Below are 23,799 nucleotides of genomic sequence, written 5' to 3'. Positions count from 1 at the left end.
CCTCACAGTGACTGTTCCCCATCCCTGCCGATCTGGGCTGCTCCAAAGGACTCATGAAGCCAGAAGAAAACAGGTAAGAGGAAGACAGGAGCTGTAACTCTCCTCTGGGAGTGATTTCTGGATGCTGGCTCCACTCTCAATGCTTTTTATGCATTTTCAGTTATTTCTGAATGTAAAATGTGTCATGCTCCAGCAACTTTGGCATTTAATGAAGAGCCTGAACACCTCCCTGTCTCCTCTCCAGACACTAACAGGATGTAGCAGAGCTCTCCTTCCCCCAGAGGAGGATTGTGAGTTTAAATATACAAAGGAGAGCAAGCAACTTGAATACTAACTAAGGAATCATTATCAGTAAGTGTGTAGCATCCAGAAATCCCTATTCTATGATTCACCTACTCATTTCAACAATGCTAATGAGTTGTGCAATGAACTGGTGACATGCTGGGGAACTCTCACGGAGGGATCACATTTTACAGGAACAACTAAATGACAACATCATTATTCTCTCAAGTGAGGACAGGAGCATCAGCACATCAGGCTCTTGACCTTTCCTGCCACTAATGCATCATCCTGCATATCAAAACAGAATCACAGAATCATTAAGGTTGGAAAAGACCTCTAAGACCACCGAGTCCAACTGCTGAACGTGGAAACTACAGAAAGCTCAGTGAGGACATGGTAATTTACTTTAGAGCACATGACAATATAACATGTATGACAGAGAACACTTCAAGAGAAATATAAACAGCACACTGATAACTGCTAGTAGGGAGAGATTTGTGCCCTCAGTATACAACAAACTTATCCTGTTACATACCAACCCAACGAGGGCAAGGCACAAAATTAACAGCTGGAAATGGAAGCAATTTTGTGTAACAACTGGTTTTGAAGGTCTTCACATTTCCAGACTAGGCTGTTCTAGTCTTTCATTTATTTTTGGTGTGGGAAGTGTGCCCAGCAGTCCTGTCAGCGAGTGTCAGTAACATGCAGCCAGCTCTCAGCAGTCTCACATGAGGAAGAATTAAACTGATTCCTATATTAATGTGTCTTTAACCAAGGCAGTGACAGAGGACAGCAGCTCTCAAAAGCCACAGAAAAGATGCAACCAACCTTGGTGAACTGGTGGACGATGATGTGCAGGCAGTGCCTCTTCATGTCCAGGGCCTGGGTCTTGTCAGCTGCCTCTAAAATCTAGAGCAGAAGCAGTGATGTGATTTCCCTTCTGCACAGCTCAGGTGCACAAACAGTGTCCTGATGCAGAGCAGGAAACTCCTCTGAGCCAGGGAAACATCTCCATTTTGTATTACAAACTGAATCTTTTCTGAACTATTCAAAAATAAGCCCTGGATTTAAAATGTATGGAGTCCTCAGGAGTTAATAAGCAGGAATTGCTTCTGCTCGTGCTGCAGAGGGTTCAGGAGCTGGCATTGGCACTGGGGGCTTTCTTACCACACAATATCTTTTGTCAGCTCAAACTCCACTCCCAGATCCCGTCAGCATCACTGATAAAACAAGACTAATGTCACCTGCACATCACCACTTGCCCTGGTAGAAATGTCTGCCAGAAAGGGTTTGTAGCTCAGTGCTGAGTTTATGGTGAATCTTAAGAAGGCCTTTAGAAACACAGTTCTGCAACGGGGAATGAGGAGCTCAGTAGGAGCCAGGTGAGCTGGCTCAGTACCTGCTGAACCCTTTAGCACAGCACAGGAGCAGAAGTGACACAAAAATCAGGTAAGGAACAATGCTGCTCAAGGCTGGGCTCTCACACACGTGCCACTGCCATTGGAAGGGTCTTGGCAGTCTCAGTGACTTGGCACTGGGGGCACCCACTTGACCAGACCCCTTGGCTTTCCTCTAAAACAAGTGACTACTTAAAGTGCTTGGGGACAATTACCTGGAGCACATTCTCCACTGTGACATTCATTTCGAGGTTCTGCTTACAGTAGGCTTGGAGTCTGTTGTTGGAGAAGCCGTAGTAGTAAGGTGCAGCAAAGAGGTACCTGTTCATCCCATTGAGGAATAAACCATAAAGCAAAGGTAAGAGCACTGATGGCAAACACAAATCCCTGTCAGGAGTGACAGTGCAGAGCCTGTTAGTGCCACCCTGACAGAGCATCCTCTCATGCTGTGCTGGGCAATCCAAAGCAAAAGGAAGGTGACCTGCTGGACATGCACTCGGACAGATCCTTCAGTTCCTTCAGATTTAAGGATACAGGGAGTCTTCAGGAGGCATGTTCACTTCTCCATAGTAGATGTATCTAAGCATGGACTCGAATGCTTGCTTGCTGGGAACCATTTCACCTATAGAAATGTTCACTTGCCCATCCTCTGGCATGAAGGAGCGGAACATGGCTTCAAAGTAACTGGAAAGGAAAATAAAACTGACGTAACACATTCTGCAGACAGATGGTTTTAGCCAGTATTGTTCAAAGGCTGCAACTCACAACTACAGCTCCCAGAGCAGAAAATTCAGTTGACAACCTGGGCAAAAACACTGCTAAATTATTTTTTCATATATGTCTGCCAGTCAAAACTCCAAATATAATCCCCTTAATTACCATCAGCACTACCTGAAATTCATCTGTTTCTTGAAAACTAGGACACGTGGTGCTTTGATTTTTGTCTACTTTGCATAAGACCCAGCAGAGAGCTTAAAGTATTATGAATTTCCTCGGTATCTACAGGCTGCCAATCATCAGGGCTGGTTTAAGAGCTGTAAAATGCTTCTGGTAAAACACCACGGTAACTAATACCCAATATTGTTACTGGGACTGGAAAAAAATTGCGACAGTATTTGAAATAGAGATTTTATGAGAACACTTAATGCTTGGCAGAATGTAAGGTGCAGGTCCACAGAACACACAAGTGCAGGACAAAGCCACTTCACCCACGTCCTGAGGAGGGAGAACAGTCTCACCTTCAGCAGGGTGAACTCTTTGTCTCTGCATAAAGTACGGGAACAATCTACTCTGTTATGCACCATTTTTTGTTGTTTATTCATAACTAGTCTTAAATATCAGTAAGAGAAAGAAATTCAAGTTCCACATGATTCAGTATGAATGTTCATGGTCAGAAGGCTCCTTCTGACCTCAGTGGACATTTGTTGCTTTCCACTTCACCGAAACCACCTTATGTTTTCTACCCTTTTTCCCTTCCTGTGATTTTACAGATTCTTTGTCTTGCAGTGCAGCTTCTCACACATCCTCTGGAGAATCTCTGCAGTTTTAATTTCCTCCTATCTTTCCCTGCTGGGTATCAAATGGAAAAAAAAGTTAATCACTATAGCTTAAAGGCTTATTACACTCATTGAGCAAAGCTGCATCTCACAGTTCTTGCAGATATTTAAGTTCCTCCCTGTCTCCTGAGACAATCCAGCTGAGCCCAGACTACCCAGCATGGCACTGTGCTCACACAGTGTTTGTTCCAGCTTTAGGACCAGGGCTCACCTGGAGCGGGCTGCCAGGATGGCCTTGTGGGCTGGCCTTGGGTGCCCATCTAAAAGCAGGATGATATCACAGAATTCAGTCCCAGCTCCTTCCAGGTAAGCCTTCATGTCCTGGATCAAGGACGTTCCTGAAATTGAACGTGAGGAAATAAAGATGTGACAGTTCCAAGTGACCAGGTACTGCTGAACTAATACATGGCCCAGCCATAGCTCCAGACTCTCTTTCCTTTGGCACCCTTGGGCTGAGTTTCAGTTAAGCCCTTCTTCATAATTTTAGAGCAATATGAGCTTCATCCTTCCCCATCACAACCCATTCCCTACTGCCCATCCTAGAACCAAACCTGTCAGCTCTGCCCTCTGTTGCTGACAGCAAATACCAGTCGTGGCCACAGTGAGAGGTGCTCTCTGTAGATATGAAATCTGATTTTCCCCCTCCCTTTTCATTATTTCCAACCACGAGGAATATAAAATTTTACATCTTAATGAAAAATCCCAAATCAGCAATAAAGGTTTCTTTTATCCAATATTTTAATCAATTTTGGAAAATACACAATAACTGAGAAACAGAGCACGTTCAAGTCTGATTCAAACTCACTCATATTTTCAAAATTCATCTTTCAATTTTTGATATTTGGATCTCACACCATTCCAGCTCTGGATACAGGAAGTGACTGTGCCACCTCCCCCACTGGTGCCTCTCTCCTGCCTGGGACAAATGCCAGCCAAAGCCCTTCTACCCAACCTTCAAGGACTGGCTTCCTCCTCTTTCTCTCCAGTTCCCAATTATTTTTTGCAGTATTCTAAACCAATACTGCCAATGCCTCTGAACTTTGCGGCCCCAGAAAATTTCATTTTTACATTCCTTGCTTTGTATGTCAGAATGTTAAAATGTTGAGTAAGAACTTGTCCCAAATCAGTCCTTGATGAATTCCATGATAGAATTGTAAATCAAATCTTTGTCTTCTCCCTATTTCTTGTTCCTTACACACACACACACACACAGACACACACACATACAGCAGTGCCTTACTCACAAGACCTTCCTCCTCCCTCCTGGTCCTCCTTGGTGAACACTTATGAGCAGGTCGGTTCTCCACTTACCTTTGTCACCCTCCAGCCATTTACACTGACTGTCCACTGCCTGTTTTTGGGTCATTCTTTACACCCTTCTGCTCCTTCTTTCATCTCTCTAAACAGGATCAGGATGGTTTATTGCAAAAACACGACTATATTTCCCATGGCCTCTCATGTGCTTTGATGGGACACTGTTCTGACTGAAACTAAATGAAAAAACAACTGTCGCACCCTGTCTCAGTCTGGGAAAGAGCCTGAGCACAGTTATCCCAACTGGGAACTGGTGGCCTGCAGTGGGCTGTTTTCCAGGCTGCTTCTCAGGCTAAATAAACCATTAGCAATGCCAAACCAGCCCAAATAATTACTCCATAAAGCATGGAAGTTACCGATGTCGAGCGGTTGGTCAGAATGTGTTCGGACAGGAGGCTGCTGCTTTCTCCGGACAATCTCCACGATGAGGGATGAAGAGAGATGCTCAAACTCCTTCATCATTATGACTTGATTAAAATGGGACTCCTTCACCACAAAGTTAAGGCAATGTTCCTTAAAAACACACCAATAATAATTAAAAATTTTATGGTTTATTGTTTGAAGTCATCTTAAAGCATCCCATAAATGTGACCATGTTACATGTGCCATCAGCCATCCTTTCCTTAGGACCCTCCATGTGGATCCTGCAGCTGGAACTATCAAACCATTATATCCTTATCCTTCCTAAGTGACCATTTAGGGTCCCACTTGAACATGGAAATCAGGACAGTTCTAAGCACCTAGAAAAACTGGACTAGAAATACTAACAAGGAAGAACTTAATTGTTTCCCATCTAGGTGTTCCGAAGCTTTCTAAAACAGGAATCTCAGGAGACACCAAAAACCTCACAGAGCTAACGAAGATTGGTTGCTATCTCATAATAATTCTTAACATAATTAGATACCAGAAGTTAATTAGAAGGGTGAAGAGATCTTAACTCTTGACACTATCCATTCAGGGTCCAAAGAGCTTGCAGGATTCTTTGTGTGGGTTTTGCCTGAACCTTTTACATAAAGGCAGCAAACAGTTCAAGAGCTCTGGCAGGCTCTTGTGTGATAAACTTCTTACAAAAATCAGAGTGGTGGAAAGGTGACAAACGAACCAGACCTAATGCTGAACAGCTAGAGACAAAAAAAGGGCACTTCATTTGCCAGTGTGAACCAAGGTTTTTCCTCAGTACACTTTCATAAGCAATAAATACAATCTACACCAGCTCACCATAAGGTTGGGTACAAATTCACCCAAAGAATAGTTACTACTGTCTGTTTTCTGCCAGGTTATTTCAACCTGGGATCCAAATGGATCTGTCAGGATGAGTAGACTTCTGCAGAGGACCCACCCACGAGGACTAACACACACCTGAGCAGATAGGATACCAGCTCAGGGTGATCCCAACTGACTGGAGCTGTGTGGAAGAGCCCCTGTCACCCCACAGGCAGCCAGGGCACGTGGGGGCACCTGGCTGACCTGAGATTATTACCACCAATGCTTCTGCTTCTGGGCAGCAATGCACCACGGTCCCGTGCACCAAAGGCTGTGCCAGCATTTACATACTTGATGCTGACTCTGCTGCTGTCCTCCTGGATGGCTTTCCTCCCCCAGATTCAGTGCAGGCAAAGTGCCTGAGGAAGTGCTGGTGCATACTGGTTTCTCCAGCCTCACTGTGCTGTCAGCTGCCAGCAGTACAGTCACTGGTATGCACAGCCTGAATATCATCAAACAGGCACTGCATGGTCCTGCTCTGGCCCTTGGACTGGGGGCAGGAGCTGCCTCCCTGCAGCTTCAGCAGAATCGTTTCTGGGCACTGTGGTGGGATCAGCCCAGCCCAGCACACCCTGGGCTGCAGCCGGGGGAATCAACTCTACCCTGACTGTCAGCAAACACCCAAAAGCCCCTGACCCACCACACAGAGATGGAGAATCACAGGCACATTTTGTTTTTCAGATCAAAGGCCCAAGAACAGAATTCAGTTTTTCCATCAGCCCAGGGGAAAGAACCTGCCTCCAGACTCTGTATTTATAACACAGCGGGACCAGGAAATGCACTGGTTCCATCTTGCTGCAGCAAGAGTGAACTGACGAAGAGCCAAAGTCACTCTGCCCTTGACATCCTACAAAGCAGATATGGAAAAATATTGAGCACTTAGTGAAAAAAACCTACAAAATATCATGAGCCACCGCAGGACAACCCGCACTAAATATACTCAAGCAACGGTAATTATAGGAAGGATGAATTTGCAAAAGCTGATAGCTCTGGCAAAACATTACTTACATAAATTTTATTTTTAAAAATTTCTTATCAGTTACTTTGTATGCAGAATGTGATTACCTTTAGCTGATCCAGCTGAAGCTTGTTAGCATTCTCACACACAATGAGCACGTTCTGCAGATCTACGGATGCTTCGATATACTGAAGGCAGAGCTGTTCCAGTCGAGAGAGCTTGAAGTTTAAGGCCAGTTTGTACACATCCATAATGAGTAACACATCCTGCACGTGCCCTGAAATTGCAAGAGACAAAACTGCAGGAGAGCTCACAGGACAAAAAGAGGAGCCCTTCCAAAATTATTTCTATTTACGTCAACCTGCGCAGATGGAATGGTAAGAATGGTCAGCAACTGGAGTATTTTTATAGAGAAAAGATTCCACTCCTGGTTAGATAAAATCTGAAAAAAAGGAGTTTCAAAATTGAGGCACTCGACAGCCACCCTGAAGGATTTTTGGACAAAGATTTTGTGACAATCTGGACCACAGTTTTTTAAAACCCTCAAAAGAAAGTGAAGTCTCTAAAATCCCTGACAAGCTCCGAAGCTTGCAGCCCAATTTCCCCCAGTGCTCAGCTGCCAACAGCCCTGCCAGAGTCCTTGGGTTTTACACAGTATTAGCAACCAGCTCCCTGATTCTGACAGGCCCTGGTGAAGGCACTCTGTGCTATCACTCTGTGCTTCTGTGTGCACAGATCTGCAGCTGGTCTAGAAGAGAGGGTTGAGGTGGGAGAGGGGCAGTGGGGACTCTCATAGGTCACTGCAGTGGGGCTACTGGCACACCAACTCAAGGAATAATCCCCCACAGTCTTTGCTTTCCTCACAGGAGATCTCTGCCCATCTGCTCTAACTACGTTTTAATAGAGAAAAGCCCTCTTGCATGTCTCGTGCCTTCCCTGTGTCTAATTGGAAAATCCCATTTGATAAGCATGCCCAATTCCATTAGCTCAGCCTCTGGATGGCTCCCCAAGGTGCTGCTCTCTGAACTGAGAGGAGCAACTAGGAATAAAAATGGGCAGGGCAAGGCCACTGGAGGATCCTAGCAGAAAGGGAAGTGCCAGCAAGAATCTCTGATGAGCTGGGGGAAGGGGAGCAGGCTGCCTGGGAAGCCTGTAACAATGGGAAGAGCTCAAGGGTACAAGCCTTCCCTAGGTCTGAGTCTGTCCCCAGGTGAGGGGTGCTGAGGGTCAGCAAACAGCAGAGAGGGACCTGGTAAACAGCAGAAACCAAAGAGCAGATTCCCTCATCCCCACTCACTGGGATCATTCTCAGACAGGCCTCCTTGCAGGAAAGCCTTGGCACAACTGCACAGAAATCATTCCTCTTCTGAGAATCACCTTTACAGAAATGAAAGATCCTGGAGTGAAGCTGAAGCAAAGCTCAGTGCTAGGACAGCTGCACCTCACTGTGCCCTTCTGCAGCTTCCCCCAGCCCCAGCAGCTGAAGTTTTCCCGGTGTATCCAATGGTATCCAGCCCCACTCCCATGGCCCCACAGCCCTCATCACTCACACAGCCAGGATCTGGATTTCCTGTGTGGGTGCTGAGAGATCTCTGGCTGGTACTTCACAGCCCACAAGCGTTTTTAATTCCAAGAACTTCAATTAATGCATCAAATGGATTTTTCCTTTCTTGAGGCATTTCTTTGGATTGGCATTTTGAAGAGGTGATAAATACTGACTTGCTCTGCCTTTCTGTGTGGGCTCAGTTTGTAATGGATCAAAAGAATAGCAGAAAAAGGAAATAAGCCAAGCCAGGATACATGGTTCTTCCAGGCAGAATACTGTGATATTCAAAACACCACAATATTTCTGTTTGTTTGTTTGTTTGTTTGGGGTTTCTTACACCTTTTGGAATGATCAAGAACCTGTTTTTCCTTAATATTTAAAAATAATTAGGGAAAAAAAACCCCCATGGTTAGTATGCTCTGATAGAAATGTGCTTTTTTTTTAATCTCAGATCAGTAACTGAGTGCTCAGAACAGGACTGGTCATCTGCAAATGCTTGATCCTGCTGTCTCAAAACAAATGTTTGCCCCTGGGTGCCCGTGTTACTTTACCCTGACCCTGCTGCCCCTACCTTTGCGGGGGTACTTTATTTTATCTGTGTACAGGAACTGCATGAGCACCTCGAAGGGCTGGGCCTCAGCCTCCCGGATGGGCACTTCCAGCAGCGGCTGCAGGCGGCACAGCTTGACATTCCCACCAATCCCATCCTTCTGGCACGTCGTGTGTCCCTCGTCTTCAATGTCTTGCTTTGATTTCTAATGAAAGAGAAAAACCACTCAAACATGGCACAAGGCTGTGCCAGCTCACACATGTCACCATCAAACCAGAGGATCTTTCTCCTGACTCCACATTCTTCAAGACCCAGGGTCTCTTTAGCTTTAGGATTATCTTCAAGGTAACAAGGAATTCGCAGGTCTTAGACTTGCTGTTCCATATCCTGTGACACACATGGATCAGAACACAAGTGAGCTCCTGGATACACTCAAAAGCAAGGGAGGCATGAAGTGCACTGAGCTCACATTTCTGCCCACAGCAGGAACAGCATCGCTCTGTGGAGAAGGGAGAGGTGGGAGCAGACCCTGTCTCGCAAAATCAGAGCTCAAAATGCTGCACAAAAGTATTTTAAACCACTCTGTTACTTTAAGTTTCACTTTGACAGCCTTTCCCTACAGCCTTTCTGGTTGTAAAACAATTAACTAAGGGGCAGTGAGGCATCCACATGTCTTACTGCTGCTTGTGTGCCATGACCTCCTCAAGAGCCATTAAATGTTTGCTGCTGAAAAGCTGGAAGTAGCTAAAATTAATGGACAATGATCAGAGGCACCAGACGTTCAGCTCTGGAACAAGTCAGGAAATATGAAGGTTAAAGGGAACAGAGGCAGCTCAAACCCTTAGCACTGCCTTCCTTCTCTCTAATCTGTCTGATCTTGTGGGCCAGCTCTTACCTCCCCAGAGGGAAGGGCACACACACCTCCCTGGGGTATTCCACAAGATTAGACCTCAGACAGCTACGAGAGCTTCCAAGAACCACACTGCCAAATCCAGATAACTGGATTAACTCTGGCTCCTCCATATTACACTCCTGACACACATCCAGTAGTCTCCATTAATACTAATGATCCTCTTTATTTGACTTGCTCAAGAGCACCTTAGCATCAGATGCTGCTCTGGTCCTACAGCTGTCTCAGCAGATAACCTTTCTCTGATAACCTTATTCCCAAACCTGGGCAGAATAAGCCTTACCTTGCCACAAGGTTACACTTCCAAAATACTCACCTGTTTCAGCCTCTCCCTGGCCTGTATGATTTTCTTTTTCAGCCACTTGCAGCGAGCGGTAACGATCGCAGTGTGCCCTCGGACTCGCTCCTCCTTCTGCCAAAGGCAAAGGCAGAAAACACATGAAACTTTTATCCCCAAATCACATGGTGGTGGCAGATGGCAGAAGTTGTAGAAACCTGGGCTGAACCCTAGGTTACAATACATTTGAAGTTAGAATCAAAGGCAGCCTTGCATCTGCTCTGCACATACAGATGAAATTCAGCACTTACTTCCCCAAAGGCTGATGGGAAACACCACTTGGGAAGAGCCTGTGCAACATTCACTGAGTGGAAGCTGTTGTGTAGGTTCAGAGTCACAGATACAGCTTCTTATTCTTGCATCTGATTTTCAGTTTACTTTAATTTTCCCTTTTCAAAATAGCAGTATGGTTTTTGCTACTGTTCTTCATAATCTACTTCCCCTGATGTTGGGGATCTGTTCTCTGAGCTCTGCAAAGCTTTTTCCAACTTTTTTTTTTTCTTTTCAAAAGGAATGCAGGTAAGTTCAAATTTCTCATGTTTTTCTTCAGGAAACCTGTTCTTCCTAAAATTTTTAAACTGTTTTCATTACTAGAGAATCATTCCCCTGTGCGGCTTTTTCTCATTCTATTTTGTTTCATGGCTCTTGAAATGATAATGGGTCTGCAAACCACTGACCTGCTCTTCCCAGGAGGGAACTGGGACCTGGGAGTACAGAGGTCACTGGTGTATTTTCATATTGCAACTCTATATAACATGCTCTGATAAATTCAGGTTAAGTCAGTGACCCAAAGACCTTCTAAGTTTAAAAGTTTCTTCTCCTTTGCAGCTTTAAAAATTTATTTGGATTAGTGCAACTTACTAAACCAGGCAGACAGTTCACCAGGGATGCTGCTCTTTAAAACTTCATTCCCAGGGTTTCTGGCACAATCATTGCACAATTTGCTTTTTCCCAGCAAACACTACACACACAGTAACACCCCCATTGGCACCTTTCCAATAAACTCTACTCACCTCTCCCAGAACAAACTCCAAGTCACTGAACTGCCTGTTTTCCCAGAGCCTTCCATAGTCTTCATGGAGAGTGCATTTAGGGTAACAAGAAAACTGAAAAAAATAAAACCCCACAGAAGACAGAATTAATTTCAATGGCTATATGAACTTCCAGTCTCAAATCACCCTGGAGAAGAGGAGCCTGAGGTCAGACCTCACTGGGGTCTGCAGCTTCCTCAGGAGGGGCAGCAGAGGGGCAGCTCTGATCTCTGCTCTCTGTGACCAGTGACAGGACCCCAGGGAACAGCTGGAGCTGTGTCAGGGGAGGGTTAGGTTGGATATCAGGAAAAGGTTCTTCCCCCAAAAGGGGCACAGGCTCCCCAGGGCAGTGGGCACAGCCCCAAGGCTGACAGAGCTCAAGGGGTGTTTGGACAACACTCAGGGACAGGGTGGGATTGTTGGGGTGTCAGTGCAGGGCCAGGAGTTGGACTCGATGATCGTCGTGGGTCCCTTCCAGGAGATTCCATGATTCTATAACCAAAAGTGCCCATGTTTCATCTACTGTCACTGATTTTCTTATTAACCCAACCCCTGTGTAGTACATAAAGTAGAATGTAACAAGCAAACCAAACACATGCAAGGGTTCATGGTGAGGGCAAGGACAGATAACAAATGGGAACATGGAAGAACTCTGTCTCATCACAACTTCCTGATATGAGGATTTGGAGGCTGGGAGTCTCTCCTGCTCTCAGGACTTGTCTAAGTGATAAAAATAAACTTCAGTGTAGGTGGGATTTGACCTGGTGTGACTACCTTGAATTTAAAATTTTCTATTCCCATGGTTCCTGGGGGCTGGGAATGGGAGTACTGAATGGAGATAAAACCTCAGTACAAAATGCTCTGCCCCAGAGCTCTGAACAGGACAGAATATGGAGAGGAACAGTCAATTCTCAAAGAAACAACCTGGCAAATCCCATCTGCTACACTTTCCAATGATTTGTCAAACTAAGTTGTCCTGATCTCTTTAGGACCTTAGAAAGCACTGGAGAGCTTGGCCTTACCAAAATGTCTGTCCAGATAACATTTCTCAAAAGATTTTAAAGTCACATATTGATCTTTGGCAGCTGAATCTGAAATGTAGAGGCTGCCTGCAGGAAGGACATGGAACAAAAGCCATGGAGCTCACAGTGAGCCAAACCAGACACTCCACAGCCAGAGCCAGAGCCAAAGCCAGAAGGATTCCCATGGAATTGGTGTGGATGTGAGTATGTTTCTCAGAGAATTACCTGGAACCTGTACATCTCTCCACTTCTGATGTTATTGTCCACTGTGCCACCAAAGATGTACATGGCATCTGAGATAACGGCTGCTGCATGGAAGAGTCTGCCACTGGGTAACTGGGGAGAGAAAACAGGGCATAAACAAAAAGAAAAGGGCAAAATAGGTGAGAGAATAAATCATAGTCTGTTCTTCTGCCAAGAAAAAGGATCTGCTTTTAACAGATCAGCAGTGAGAAGGGAAAATCACAGAATATTCTGAGTTGGAAGGGACCCACTGGGATCATGGAGTCCAACTCTTAAGTGAATGGCTCATACAGGGATCAAACCCTGGCGTTATCAGCAGCATGTTCTCACCAAACTGATGTAGTCTGAGGTCATACACACACCTGCACCCTGAGATTCACATCTATTATATTTCAGGATTGCTTCCTAGTGTGTCTAGAACATACCTTCCAGTCACACTGAAGAACACCCATTCCCTGCACCTTCTAACCACAACAGTACCTACACAGTGCTCTACGTATCGTGACAGTTACAAAATATATCATTTATAAAATTAAACTCAATGCCAACTTTCACATAAAAAAGTAAAACGTGCTTCCAGAAATGAGCAGATTCTGCAAATGTGATTACTGTGCGAACTCAGAGCTTACTCCAAATATTGTCAGGAACCTGAAAGGTAAACGATCATCTACCTCAGCAGGAGTGAATCCCAGGCCTGTGAGTGCCTGCCTCCCCCACAGCTTGAAGGGCTGAACCATCTGGCTCAGGCTTCCCAGTAAAGCCCAATTCCGAACAGGAGCCCAAGCTTGGAGCTGTTGGCAGAGCTGGCACCTCAGAGCCACGGCCACGTCTCCATCCTGCCAGCTCCACAGAAAGTAAAGCCCCCCACACTGCAGCTATTTATAGGGCTGAGGGATGGCACCATCCCTGCCACATACCCCACGCTGGAGCTGCAGCATGGGATGATTTTTTGACACGGGAAGAGTTGCTGCAAGCTGAAGCCACCATGACCCTCCTGCAGAGGACAGACCACAGCATTTCTACCCACTTCTGAGGTTACACAAAGGTATGTGATCACATCAGCACATCTCACTGAGAGCTCACAGAAAGGCTGCAAGTGCTGAGAGAAACTTCTTTTTCCCCCCTTAGTTTGATCAGGCTTGTTTTGTCTTCCAGGCAGTAAATCTGATTAAATCTTTGCCAACAAAATAAAAAGCCCTCTGGTATAAGAAATCTTTGCTTCTTGTACATATTTATAGACACCACTCAAGTAAACTCAGACATGAAACAAGATTATGTTTATCTGGAGAGGCAGATTTTCCAGGAAACCATGCTGACTGGCAGTTCCCATTCCCACCGACTCACCCCTCTCACCACAGCATCACACAACGGCCTCATTTAGCCTGTTACTCACCACACTTTCCATGACTTGTTCTTTTCCTCAAACTACAGCTTTTAAGGAGACAACCCCCCAGCCAGTAACTAGGACCAGGGTGTTTTTCTCAGATGTACAAACCACAGATTTGCTCACCTTAAAAAGCACATTTGCCCATTTAAACAAACCATCTGGATTCCTCTGGATGAACAAGATGCCTTCTGTCTCCAGCATGTTTCATGGATACTTTATCAAAGAAACTTCAGAGTTGGTGCCAATAAATACTGTGATGGGAGGATTATGGAACAACATTGATCTCTTAGTCCATTCCTGCCTGGCCCCTTTGAAAGAGGATGAGATCCCTGTCAAATATCATCTGTTTTCTATGGCCTCTGCTCGTTATTGCAGTAATCTCATTAACTAAATAAGATGTACTGATTGAAATAATCAACCATATTACAGTGGGTTAAAAATACATCTGTCACCTTTATCAACTGGAGCTCCAGCCTTATCCCAAAACATGAAATTTGCTTGCCCAGACCTACTCCCACACAACTAGGCAGGTAGGTATTAGCTGTACTGTAGCATCCTTCTCACAACTAACTGCCACTAAAACCAAACAAAACAGAACCATTCTGGCAGAGCTCAAATGCAGCTCACCTGCTTTAGACTTATTCAGGTCATTTTCCACATCTTTTTTTTTTTTTTTAATAAATAATATTTTAGCTTTGAATTTAATTAAAATAATTCTCCAAATTCTCTAGTATTTGGTTTTTAAAAGCTGCCATTGTGTTTAACAACTACCTTATTTTCAATCAAAAAGCCTTACAGTTTTGCAACAACTGGTGCCAGAAAACAAACACAAACCACTTGAATATTTAACAAAGTAAGACCACAGCTGCCAGTCACATCATGTTCAACTCCAATTATCTGAATGGGACGTTGTGACAATTATTTTTCATTTGTAATGGCTGCTACTGGCCAAGGAACCAGAGCTCTGCACTTACTAATAACTTAAGCAATCAAACAACTCCACTTTCTAAATACACCGACCACATTTTTAAAGAGAGAAATGTAAAATATGGAAGGACAGCCCGGAACAAGGAAGGTCATGTCCAGTTCATCAAAACATTGTGCAGCTGAGGGTTTCAGGGTGTTTGTTTTGCTGAATCAGAACACCAGAATTCAGGCCAGCACAAATCCCCCACAGGGAGATGACAACCCTGCAAGTGGTCACATTCGGATGCCACCCGTGTGGGGAGCCAACACTCAGCTCTCCCAGGACCAAGGATTTGGCCAGAGGAAAACTTTGTCCCAGTGCAAACCAGGGGAGCTGGGTCCTCAAGGAAATATTCAGGAAAAAAAAAGGTTAATAGAGCTCAGGAGCACAAACAGCTGGAGAAACATAAACAGCTGGAGAGACATGCTGGTCCCCACATTCCTCAGCCACCAATTCCAGACACCCAGAACCTGCCCTATCTTGATTTTTTTACTGGGAGACCTCCCAAGCTGCCAAATCCAGCTGCTGAATACACTCAACTCAGGTAGAGTTTATAAGGAACAGCTACAAAATACCATCTATTTTGCTACCCAGGATGGTCAGAAAGGATGAGAGGAAACAGCCTCAAGATGCAGTAGGGGAGGTTTAGTTTGGACATTAGGAAATATTTTCTCCCAGAAAGGGCTGTAAGCATTGGAACAGGCTGCACAGGCAGTGGTGGAGTCACCATCCCTGCAAGTGTTCAGAAGGTGGGTGGATGTGGCACTTGGGGACACGGGTTAGTGGTGAATATGACAGTGCTGGGTGGATGGTTGGTCTTGATGATCTTAAAAGTCTTTTCCAACTGTAATGATTCTATAATTCTATGATTTAATTCTATCTGCTGGTACAACTCCACATGGTCGTGTGTGTATCCAAAAGGATTTGTCCTTCTCATTCCCAGTGCATACAGGAATGCTAAAAATCACAGACTAAAAGGCACTGCCAATCTGAATGCATTTGTCGGCTTTAGATCTTGTATTTACCACTCCACCAACATGATCCCCTTACTTTATCAGCAGTGCCTGACAAAAGGAATTCTGGATTCCATCCTGACACCTCCAGTGATGGGGGCTGGCACCCCTCTCTGAGCTACACTACTCTGTTTCATCTGTTGGAGTGGCTTCTCTATTTAAGGTTAATGAGATTTGCATCTGAGGCTCTTCCCAAGCTGGAATCTTTGCTTCCAAAAGCAGACCTCATTAGTCACCTTTGCTTCCCCTTCAGTACTCCCCTCCACACTGCCAGGATGACTCGAGCCATCATTTTCAAAATACAAGTATTTCACAGGTCTTTTTCTCTTCCTCATTTCTTGTGCTCAGACTCACCCTGGACCCTGTCTAGGCAGCTCAAATGGAGTTTACCCTGTGCTGCTCATCAGGGTTCTGATTTGACTCCCAAAGCTGTGCATTAGTGTTGCCTCTCCCTGTGCCAGAGCACCCAGCAATCATTCAAATTGCCTTGATTACAGCCCTGAGCATCAGCTTTGGGGCTGAGCACACATACCTTAAAATAAACTCAGTTAAATCTGTGTAAACCCCTACATAAACTCACTGATTTAAATTTTGACCTCACCAGGAATACATTTAGCTTCATTTAAAGTCCTTAATAAATTAAGTTGAAGCAATGTAAAAGTAAAATTAAATAGTTAAAAAAGTAAAATTAATCATTTCCACTCCGGGGTCAATATTAGTCTGCTCTATGCAATTTAGAACTTGCATGTGCAGAGTCAAGGCTTAAATGGTTCTTGGATTACAGCTTAGGCTAAAATAGCTGAAGCTAAATTGCAAGGGAAAAAAAGGAGCAGAGAAGTAAAACCATATACAAGGCTGAAATGTCTCTCTTCTCGGGGAATAAATTTAATTTCCACTTTTGAAGTCTTTTTCACTTCCAGGTGTTTCTTTATTTACCTCTGAGTCTGCTGCAGGTGCTTGTTTAACTGTTGTTATGCTGAAAAGTAAAGCAAATACATCCCAAGATTTTTTTAAACCCTGTTCTCCCGAGGGCAGGGAGGGAGCTTCCCCTGGGGCAGACACTCTCAAACACTGCTGGGTAGGACACCTGGTTACAAGATTTCAAAACAACAGTGTGTACAAGTAGAGATGGGAGACAGGAGAGACCAGACATGGAGCAGGATTGCCTCGCAGCTGCAGCTCCAGAAGATGATCCCTGCATATCCAGAACACTCAGGGTCAGTCCAGAGAAAGCTCCATGGTCTTGTCTGGAGCCCATGACTGTGATTGAACCATTTCACAAATCAGTCACATACTTTTCTTCTGGTCTGTGCAGTGACAGAGGCACACAGCAACAAAATCCTTCACACTAATTGCTTGTTGTCTGCCTTCTTCCTCCCGTGGCTCTTCATGAATCACAGAATGGCAGATGGGTTTGGGTTGGAAGGGACCTTAAAGCTCTTGTTCCACCCCCTACCATGGGCAGGGACACCTTCCACTAGACCACATTGCTCCAAGCCCTGTCCAACCTGGCTTTGAACACTTCCAGGAATGAGATGAGAAGCTGAGGGCTTTGCTCACTGCAAGTAGGTAGAACACAGATCACAAAGATGGTGAAGAGGAAATATCCCTCAGTTGTCCCCACAGCCTGAGACAGCCTTCTCACATTTTGGCTTGATGAAAAAACAGGGTAGATGGATCACTCCAAAGTGACAACCTGTGCTTTATTCCAAAGCTGACCAACACACTGGAAGAGGATAAAATAAAACCTTTTTGAGCTGACAGGCCCCAGCAGGGCAGCACTCACAGCCCTGTCCAAGGCCCAGCCCAGCTCTTCTGTACCACTGGCACAACTGGGGCAGGGAAAAAATGTAACTTTCTTGTACTGAGATTCATCCTCTTGGCTGTGAGGAAAGCATTAGCTACACTATTACTGCAGGCTATGAGTGCTTGTGCTGTTGCAGTGCTTCTCTTCTCTCTCTGACTCCTTTCTCAAACCATTTTAACATGTTTCTGTGCTTTTTTCACTGAAACTTCAACAACATGGGCAATACTAGGAAACAGCTAAAATCAAATGCTCTGCAGCTGTTTCAAGGCTCTTCTTTGTCACTCTCAGCTTCTCAGAAGCTTTGTTATATTTACAGATTTATAACTGTGCAAACATTAACTCTCCTCACACTCAGCTATAAATGAGCAGGTATTATGGAGGCTGACTGTTGCACTGAACTCCAAAGCCAGTAACAATGTGCTCAAATCTCTTTCCCAACTCAGGAACATCAATGAGCCTCTCCATCCTTCAGTATCACTAAAAATTCAAAGCTAACACGAAATAAAAATACCAAAAGCCATCAACAAACCAACCTGGTGAACCCAAATATACTAAAAGTTTAAAAAAGTATCTGTTTTTCTCTGAAACTGAAGAAAATCAGCTACAACAGGTCGAAATGAGCTGTCACTACTGGGAGCTGTTGATGCTCAAGATGTTTCCACACTGTCACACCAGGTAACAGCATCAAACTCAAACAGATGGGCAGACAGAGCTTTGGATAGTCTTTAAGTTCAAGGAGGTTTAAGGATTTAAAATGTTTTCCCATGGTTGGTGCAGACAATCTCTGCTTTCAGACAAAATTGGAACAGACACATGTTAGAGTGAACTTCAAGACATGCAGCCCTATGAATAAAGAGGGCAAATGCTGAAGGGTTTTACTGGGCTTTTCCTTAGGCTGTCATTCCTTTATTAGGTCTTTCCTTAGGCTGTTATTCCCTTATTGGGTCTTTCTGTAGGCTCTCATTCCTTTCAGATGGCAATGGACTCTTCTATCCCAGTTAATTGCTGCAGGTACCAAAGAATAAACAAAGTGCCCAACTATTAATTTTAAAAATCTGGCCTGGTATGGACCTGGGAACAGAGCTTGGGCACAGGCTTCTGTCACCTGTAAGGAGGAGCACCCAGCTAACCAGGAGCCAGGCAACTGCACCACCATCCCAAGAGAGTTACCGAGCAAATCCTCCTCGAAGCTACTTCCACCACATGAGGGAGGTGACTGGGACCAGTCAGCAAGGATTTACCAAGGGCAAACTTTTCCTGACTAACCTGATCGTCCCCTTCCAAATGCTTCCTGGGTTATAGGAGGGCACTGTGTTCTCAGGGAGTCTGTGCTTGATACCGAATTGTCTGGAGCAGCTGAAATGCTGGAGGCTGATATTCCAAAGGATTTATCCAGGCTGGAAAAATGGGCCGATGGGCATCTCGGGAAGTTCTGCCAAGTCCTGGCCCTGGGACAGAGTAATTTCTTGCAATGATACAGGCTGGGGACTGGCTGGTTTGAAAACAAACGTGGCAGATTTCCCCCCCTCACCTGCTGCCCACGCTGTGGGATGAGCCCAGCACACGGGGGGGAAGGGGGGGTCTGGGTTAAATCACCAGATCCAGAAGTCACAGTAACAAAAGCTTGTTGGTTACAGTGACAGGGGATGCCATGGTGACACCCTCTGTGATTGTGCTCTGCACAGAGGATGAGATTTTCCCATCTGGCATCCACTGGGGAACATGGAATGGAAACAGGAAGGTCAATTCGCTAACAGTGACATCCAAACACGTGCCAGTATAACCACAAAGGCCAGAGTTTGAGGCTGTCTGTAACCTATTTACAGCTGTAACAACAGTCAATGCTGTTTCCTTTAAAATCGTTTCAGTATATCAGTTGCAAATTTAAAAAGCAATGTTAATGCATAATTCATCAGAGATCATGAGGTACAGTTTGAAGAGCAAGCATTGCCAAATCCAATTAACGTGTCACAAAAGATCATACACTGAAATCTGACAACAGCTGACAAGAATCCAGTGACCAACCATTTGCTTCTCTTTGGCACATGGTGTGGATTCAAAAATCCAATAACCACAATAGTACTTTAAGTATCTTAATCTGACTTCCTGCATAAACCAGCCTACCAGACTTCCTCGAAGAGGTACTGAAGTGGAGCTTTTCTTTGAGGAAAACTTTCTTTTTAGAAAATATATCAAATCCTGGCTTAAACATAATGAAGACATACCAAAAAACTCCAATAAAATGTTTCAGTGAATCATTACCCTCATTCTTTACAATTTGCAAACTTTTACTTCCTTTTCTTTTTCAATCTGGATATTTCTAGTTTCAACTTGAAGCCACTGGATCTTGCTTTATCTTTTACCAACATATTAAAAAAACTCTGTTCCCCAGGTGAGCCAGGGAAGAATTAATTTCCTACAGCTAAAAGAAACCTCTCTTCACAGCTGGTCACTGGGCTTCCCATCTTCAATCATTTTCTGATTTCTTCTCTGAATAACCTCCTTGATTTGTGAACACAACATGGAGAGATGTTATACTGGAAGATTTATTTAATAAACACAAGGATCATGTATTTATGTTACTTACTGACACTACAATGTGTCAGCTTCTGAAGCCAAGAATATCACAGCACTTCTATCCATTTCACACCACAGGGAGCTCATCTCAGTTCCCCACAAGAGCTGGGGATTTAAGTCACTGTTTCCAGGGATGCTGTAAGGGAAACCATGAAGCCCAGACCACAAACCCTGTTCTAGATGTATCCTCCAGCCAGACTGAAACGTGGATTGTTTGTGCCCCCCTTGAGAAGAAATCCAAACCCCTGAGTGGACTGTTATTGTAATCAGTAATTGGCAAAACTCTGGACAATCAGATATTAGGGGAAAGCCGTGATTTTCTGTTGTCTTCCAAGGTTGTTGACAAAAGTTTATACAGAGTAACTGCTCCTCATTCAAAACCATTTTTCAAATCTTTCCATTACCCAATTTCATACCCCTTTAACATGAGCCATGTTCAGTTTGTGCTGTTCCAGCTCCTTACTGGTGAGTGAGCTACAGAAATACTCCTTCTGCCTATCATGTACATCATTAGCATTCTGCTTTCTCTGGGAGAATCCTATAAAAGTATGTAATAAACACCTCTCAGAAAGGATATGAACATAAAATTGACAAACAGAAATCGAGCTGTGTGACAATGTTGGTTACTCTCAATGTTACAGTTACTCTGGTACCTGGGTTCTTTTAAATAATAACATTTTCGAGCTGTCTCTCTCCAGCTCACTGAACACAGACCTGCAAAGGGCACTTGGTATGAAGCTCCTACATTTTTATAAAAGGTTTTCTAAAGAGGATGCAAGCTCAAACACTACATACTATTTATAAACACCGAAAGTATCAGTCCTCTCTCTGGACTGTGAAATGCTCAGTTTTATCTCTCCCAGCAGAAAACCTCCCTGCCCACCTGTGAGGCAGATCCTGTCAGGGGCCTTGCTACAGGAATCTGGGGGTTTGTGCACACAAACCCTTGTTTCTTTTGCATAAAGATACCTCAGCGTGGGTAACATCTCTGCACAGGGAGACTGGGGCAGACTTATCCACAGGAAGATGAGTAAGTCCTTTTACTCTTCCTCAGCTGCCCACAAGCCACGTCACCATAATCCACTTGAAAAACTCCAGAGCTGAGCCTCCAAGTAAGCCCAAGAAGGTTACCAGCACATTAACCTCCCCTTGGGCTTACTAAAGGAAAAGTTAAGAGCTTTGAAAGTCAGAAATTTTTTACTGTTCTTGGCTTTGAAAGGCCCAATTGTGAGACTGAAATGTTTCACAGGTCAAGTTTTAGAGATCTCCCTTGTAACTTCAGGATGGTTCACCAGCCCCTGCAGCCACAAGGAGATGAAGAGAACTGTGAGGAAGGAGAATTTTCTTCCTCCTGATATAACACCCTGTCTGTCAGCTGTGCAAGACGGAGCATTCTCCCTGTTACTGCCTGCCTATTTTTTATGCTGCTCCAACCTTCTTCAGAAAGTCAAGGATATTTCGAGTTCAACGGGAAAACTTGAGGTAAATAAAAAAATCTATTTCTTATTTTTGAAATCTTCTGATAGCCCTGTATAAAGAAAATCCAGCACTCCAGGAAGCTTTGGCAGTGTTACACAGGCAGGCAAGGACTCAGAGAAGATATTCTTGTGGCTGCCTTAGAAAAGTAAAATCCCCAGCTGTGAAGATCATCTAACAGTGAAGATGGAGAAGAGCTCTGTGTGCTCTGTAAAATATATATGTACATATATATAGGTCTGAGGACCTACAGACTGCAACTGTGCAGCTCAGCAAGGACATCTTGATACTCATTTTGGAGACATCCTAAAGGCATAAAATGGCAGCTCCTGGTTTATTTTTGAAGGACTGACCTGTTCCATTTCCATTTATCCTCTTCTACCCATTTAAGCCCCCATCTCACAGCAAGACATTGTCAAGAATTCTGAGAGCCCTGGCAGAGAATTAGGACAGGCCAATTTTGCCAGACCTGTTCCCAGCTTTGTTCTACCTGTTTACCCAAAATGTGGAAAATGCCAGACTGTCTCAGGGCACCTGCAGCACCTGACACATGATTGCTGCCTGTGCTCAAGAACTGCTTCTAGACCTTTCCTGGAACTTACCCTGCTTTGCTGTGATTAATGCCCAAATCGTGCCCCCTTCTCCAGGTAACAACCTCAAGATTCTTCAGTCTCATGTGACTTGGCACCTTCCATGTTGCCCATAACAGGGTAGCAGGGGAAATATCACTTCCACCTGACAGCCTATTCCTGTTACTGGCATGTGTAGGTCTGGAAAGTCCAAATCACTCCCTGGATCACTCTAAAAACCTCCTCAGGGCTTCAGAGAACAAGACTGGAATGGCAGCAATCACTCTCCTTCAGCGCAAGAAATCTCTTTTGCAAAGCACTATGAAAGTCACCACTGAATTATAGTTCAGTCAGCACCAAACCTTCTTATTTTGGACTCCAGAGGCTTTACTCACTCCATGCTAAACGTCCAAAAGAAGAAAGAATTAAGGATATGCATCACATGACCCTAAGTAAGAAAGTAACCCTGCTATAGTGCAGTTAAGCAAATGCAGCATTTCTAAGATCACATAATACAGAACAAACAGAATGTAAACTCTACAAAACATCCATTGGAAAGAGGGGAAAACACCAACTCTAAAAGTAAAGACAGATCATTCTGCTGCACAGTAACAGAGGTCACCATCACTTCACACCCAGTGGAAACCCTCAAGTGCTGAGACAGCACTGCACTTATCGACTCCTATTTTGTTTCAACTTAATGTGAATAACTTTGTTCACAGAGACAGATAAATAGGGAAAATCCCAGTTCAGAGTGTCCTGGGAACAGTATGGTATTAGAGATTCATTGCCACCATTAGAAGTCTTTGCCAAAAGCTCACAGAAACTTTAGGAAAACGATTCTGAGAAATTATCTAGTTACCCCTCCAGAAGACACAAAATCATTTAAAACTTAAAATGACAGAAGTCTTTCAGATCTTGCAGTTAATCAGTCTTTTAGGAAAATTTACTATCACGTGTTTCAACAGCACTTCAATCTCTCCTCCCATTTCTACCAAATCAGTCTCTAGATGCTGTAACACAGAAGGAAACTTCAAAGTACAACACAAGCAACTAACAGATAGACCCATGTCCAGAACTACTGACAGCCCAACAAAAGAGCTCTGATATCTGAAATGAAGTTTTAGTAGGGGATAACTCAGGGAATAATGCTGGTTTACAACACTGCCAGGAGCAGTTCTGATCCTGGAAGCAATAATCAATTGTGTCCCAAAGAACCAACGCCTGCCCAAGCCTCACACATCCAACAGCAACGCTGGCAGGAACAGGACAGGATCTACAGTCCTGAAGGCAACTGTGGCTTTAGAAAGTTACAGAAGCAGTTTTATTAATTTCATGTGGCAATAAATCAGCTTTGTAAAGCACTGATTAGACTACTGTGAAATACTTTGGTCAAATAACTGTTCCCAACGAGGCCCACATGCACGGTTCATTAAGGGCAGTGTGTGCGTGGGATTCTCTGACTCATCCAATGCTGTGACATGTCTGCAAACACACTAAAACACACCAAACACACTAAAACACACCAAACACACCAAACACACCAAACACACTAAAACACACCAAACACACTAAACACACTAAAACACACCAA

At 44.3% G+C, this 23,799-nt stretch overlaps 1 protein-coding gene across 2 annotated transcripts in view; it reads right to left on the bottom strand.

The window, feature by feature from the left end:
* Positions 1 to 23,799, bottom strand: part of LZTR1 (leucine zipper like transcription regulator 1) — a 35,087-nt gene that overhangs the window by 2,488 nt on the left and 8,800 nt on the right. The window contains exons 10-19 of one of the 2 annotated variants that reach the window (XM_027665746.1): positions 12,392 to 12,502; positions 11,127 to 11,219; positions 10,093 to 10,188; positions 8,888 to 9,071; positions 6,878 to 7,047; positions 4,906 to 5,062; positions 3,447 to 3,573; positions 2,214 to 2,363; positions 1,895 to 2,000; positions 1,111 to 1,191 (exon numbers count right to left, since the gene is read on the bottom strand). In XM_027665746.1, coding sequence (XP_027521547.1) covers positions 1,111 to 1,191; positions 1,895 to 2,000; positions 2,214 to 2,363; positions 3,447 to 3,573; positions 4,906 to 5,062; positions 6,878 to 7,047; positions 8,888 to 9,071; positions 10,093 to 10,188; positions 11,127 to 11,219; positions 12,392 to 12,502 — 1,275 coding nt within the window. The other variant, XM_027665747.1, reaches the window with a different exon arrangement.

The sequence above is a fragment of the Corapipo altera genome, unplaced genomic scaffold (genome assembly GCF_003945725.1).
Source record: "Corapipo altera isolate COAL_440 unplaced genomic scaffold, ASM394572v1 202, whole genome shotgun sequence".
Lineage (NCBI taxonomy): Eukaryota > Metazoa > Chordata > Aves > Passeriformes > Pipridae > Corapipo > Corapipo altera.
The sequence above is the reverse complement of the archived record's forward strand: the minus strand, read 5'-3'. Positions and strand labels throughout refer to the sequence as shown.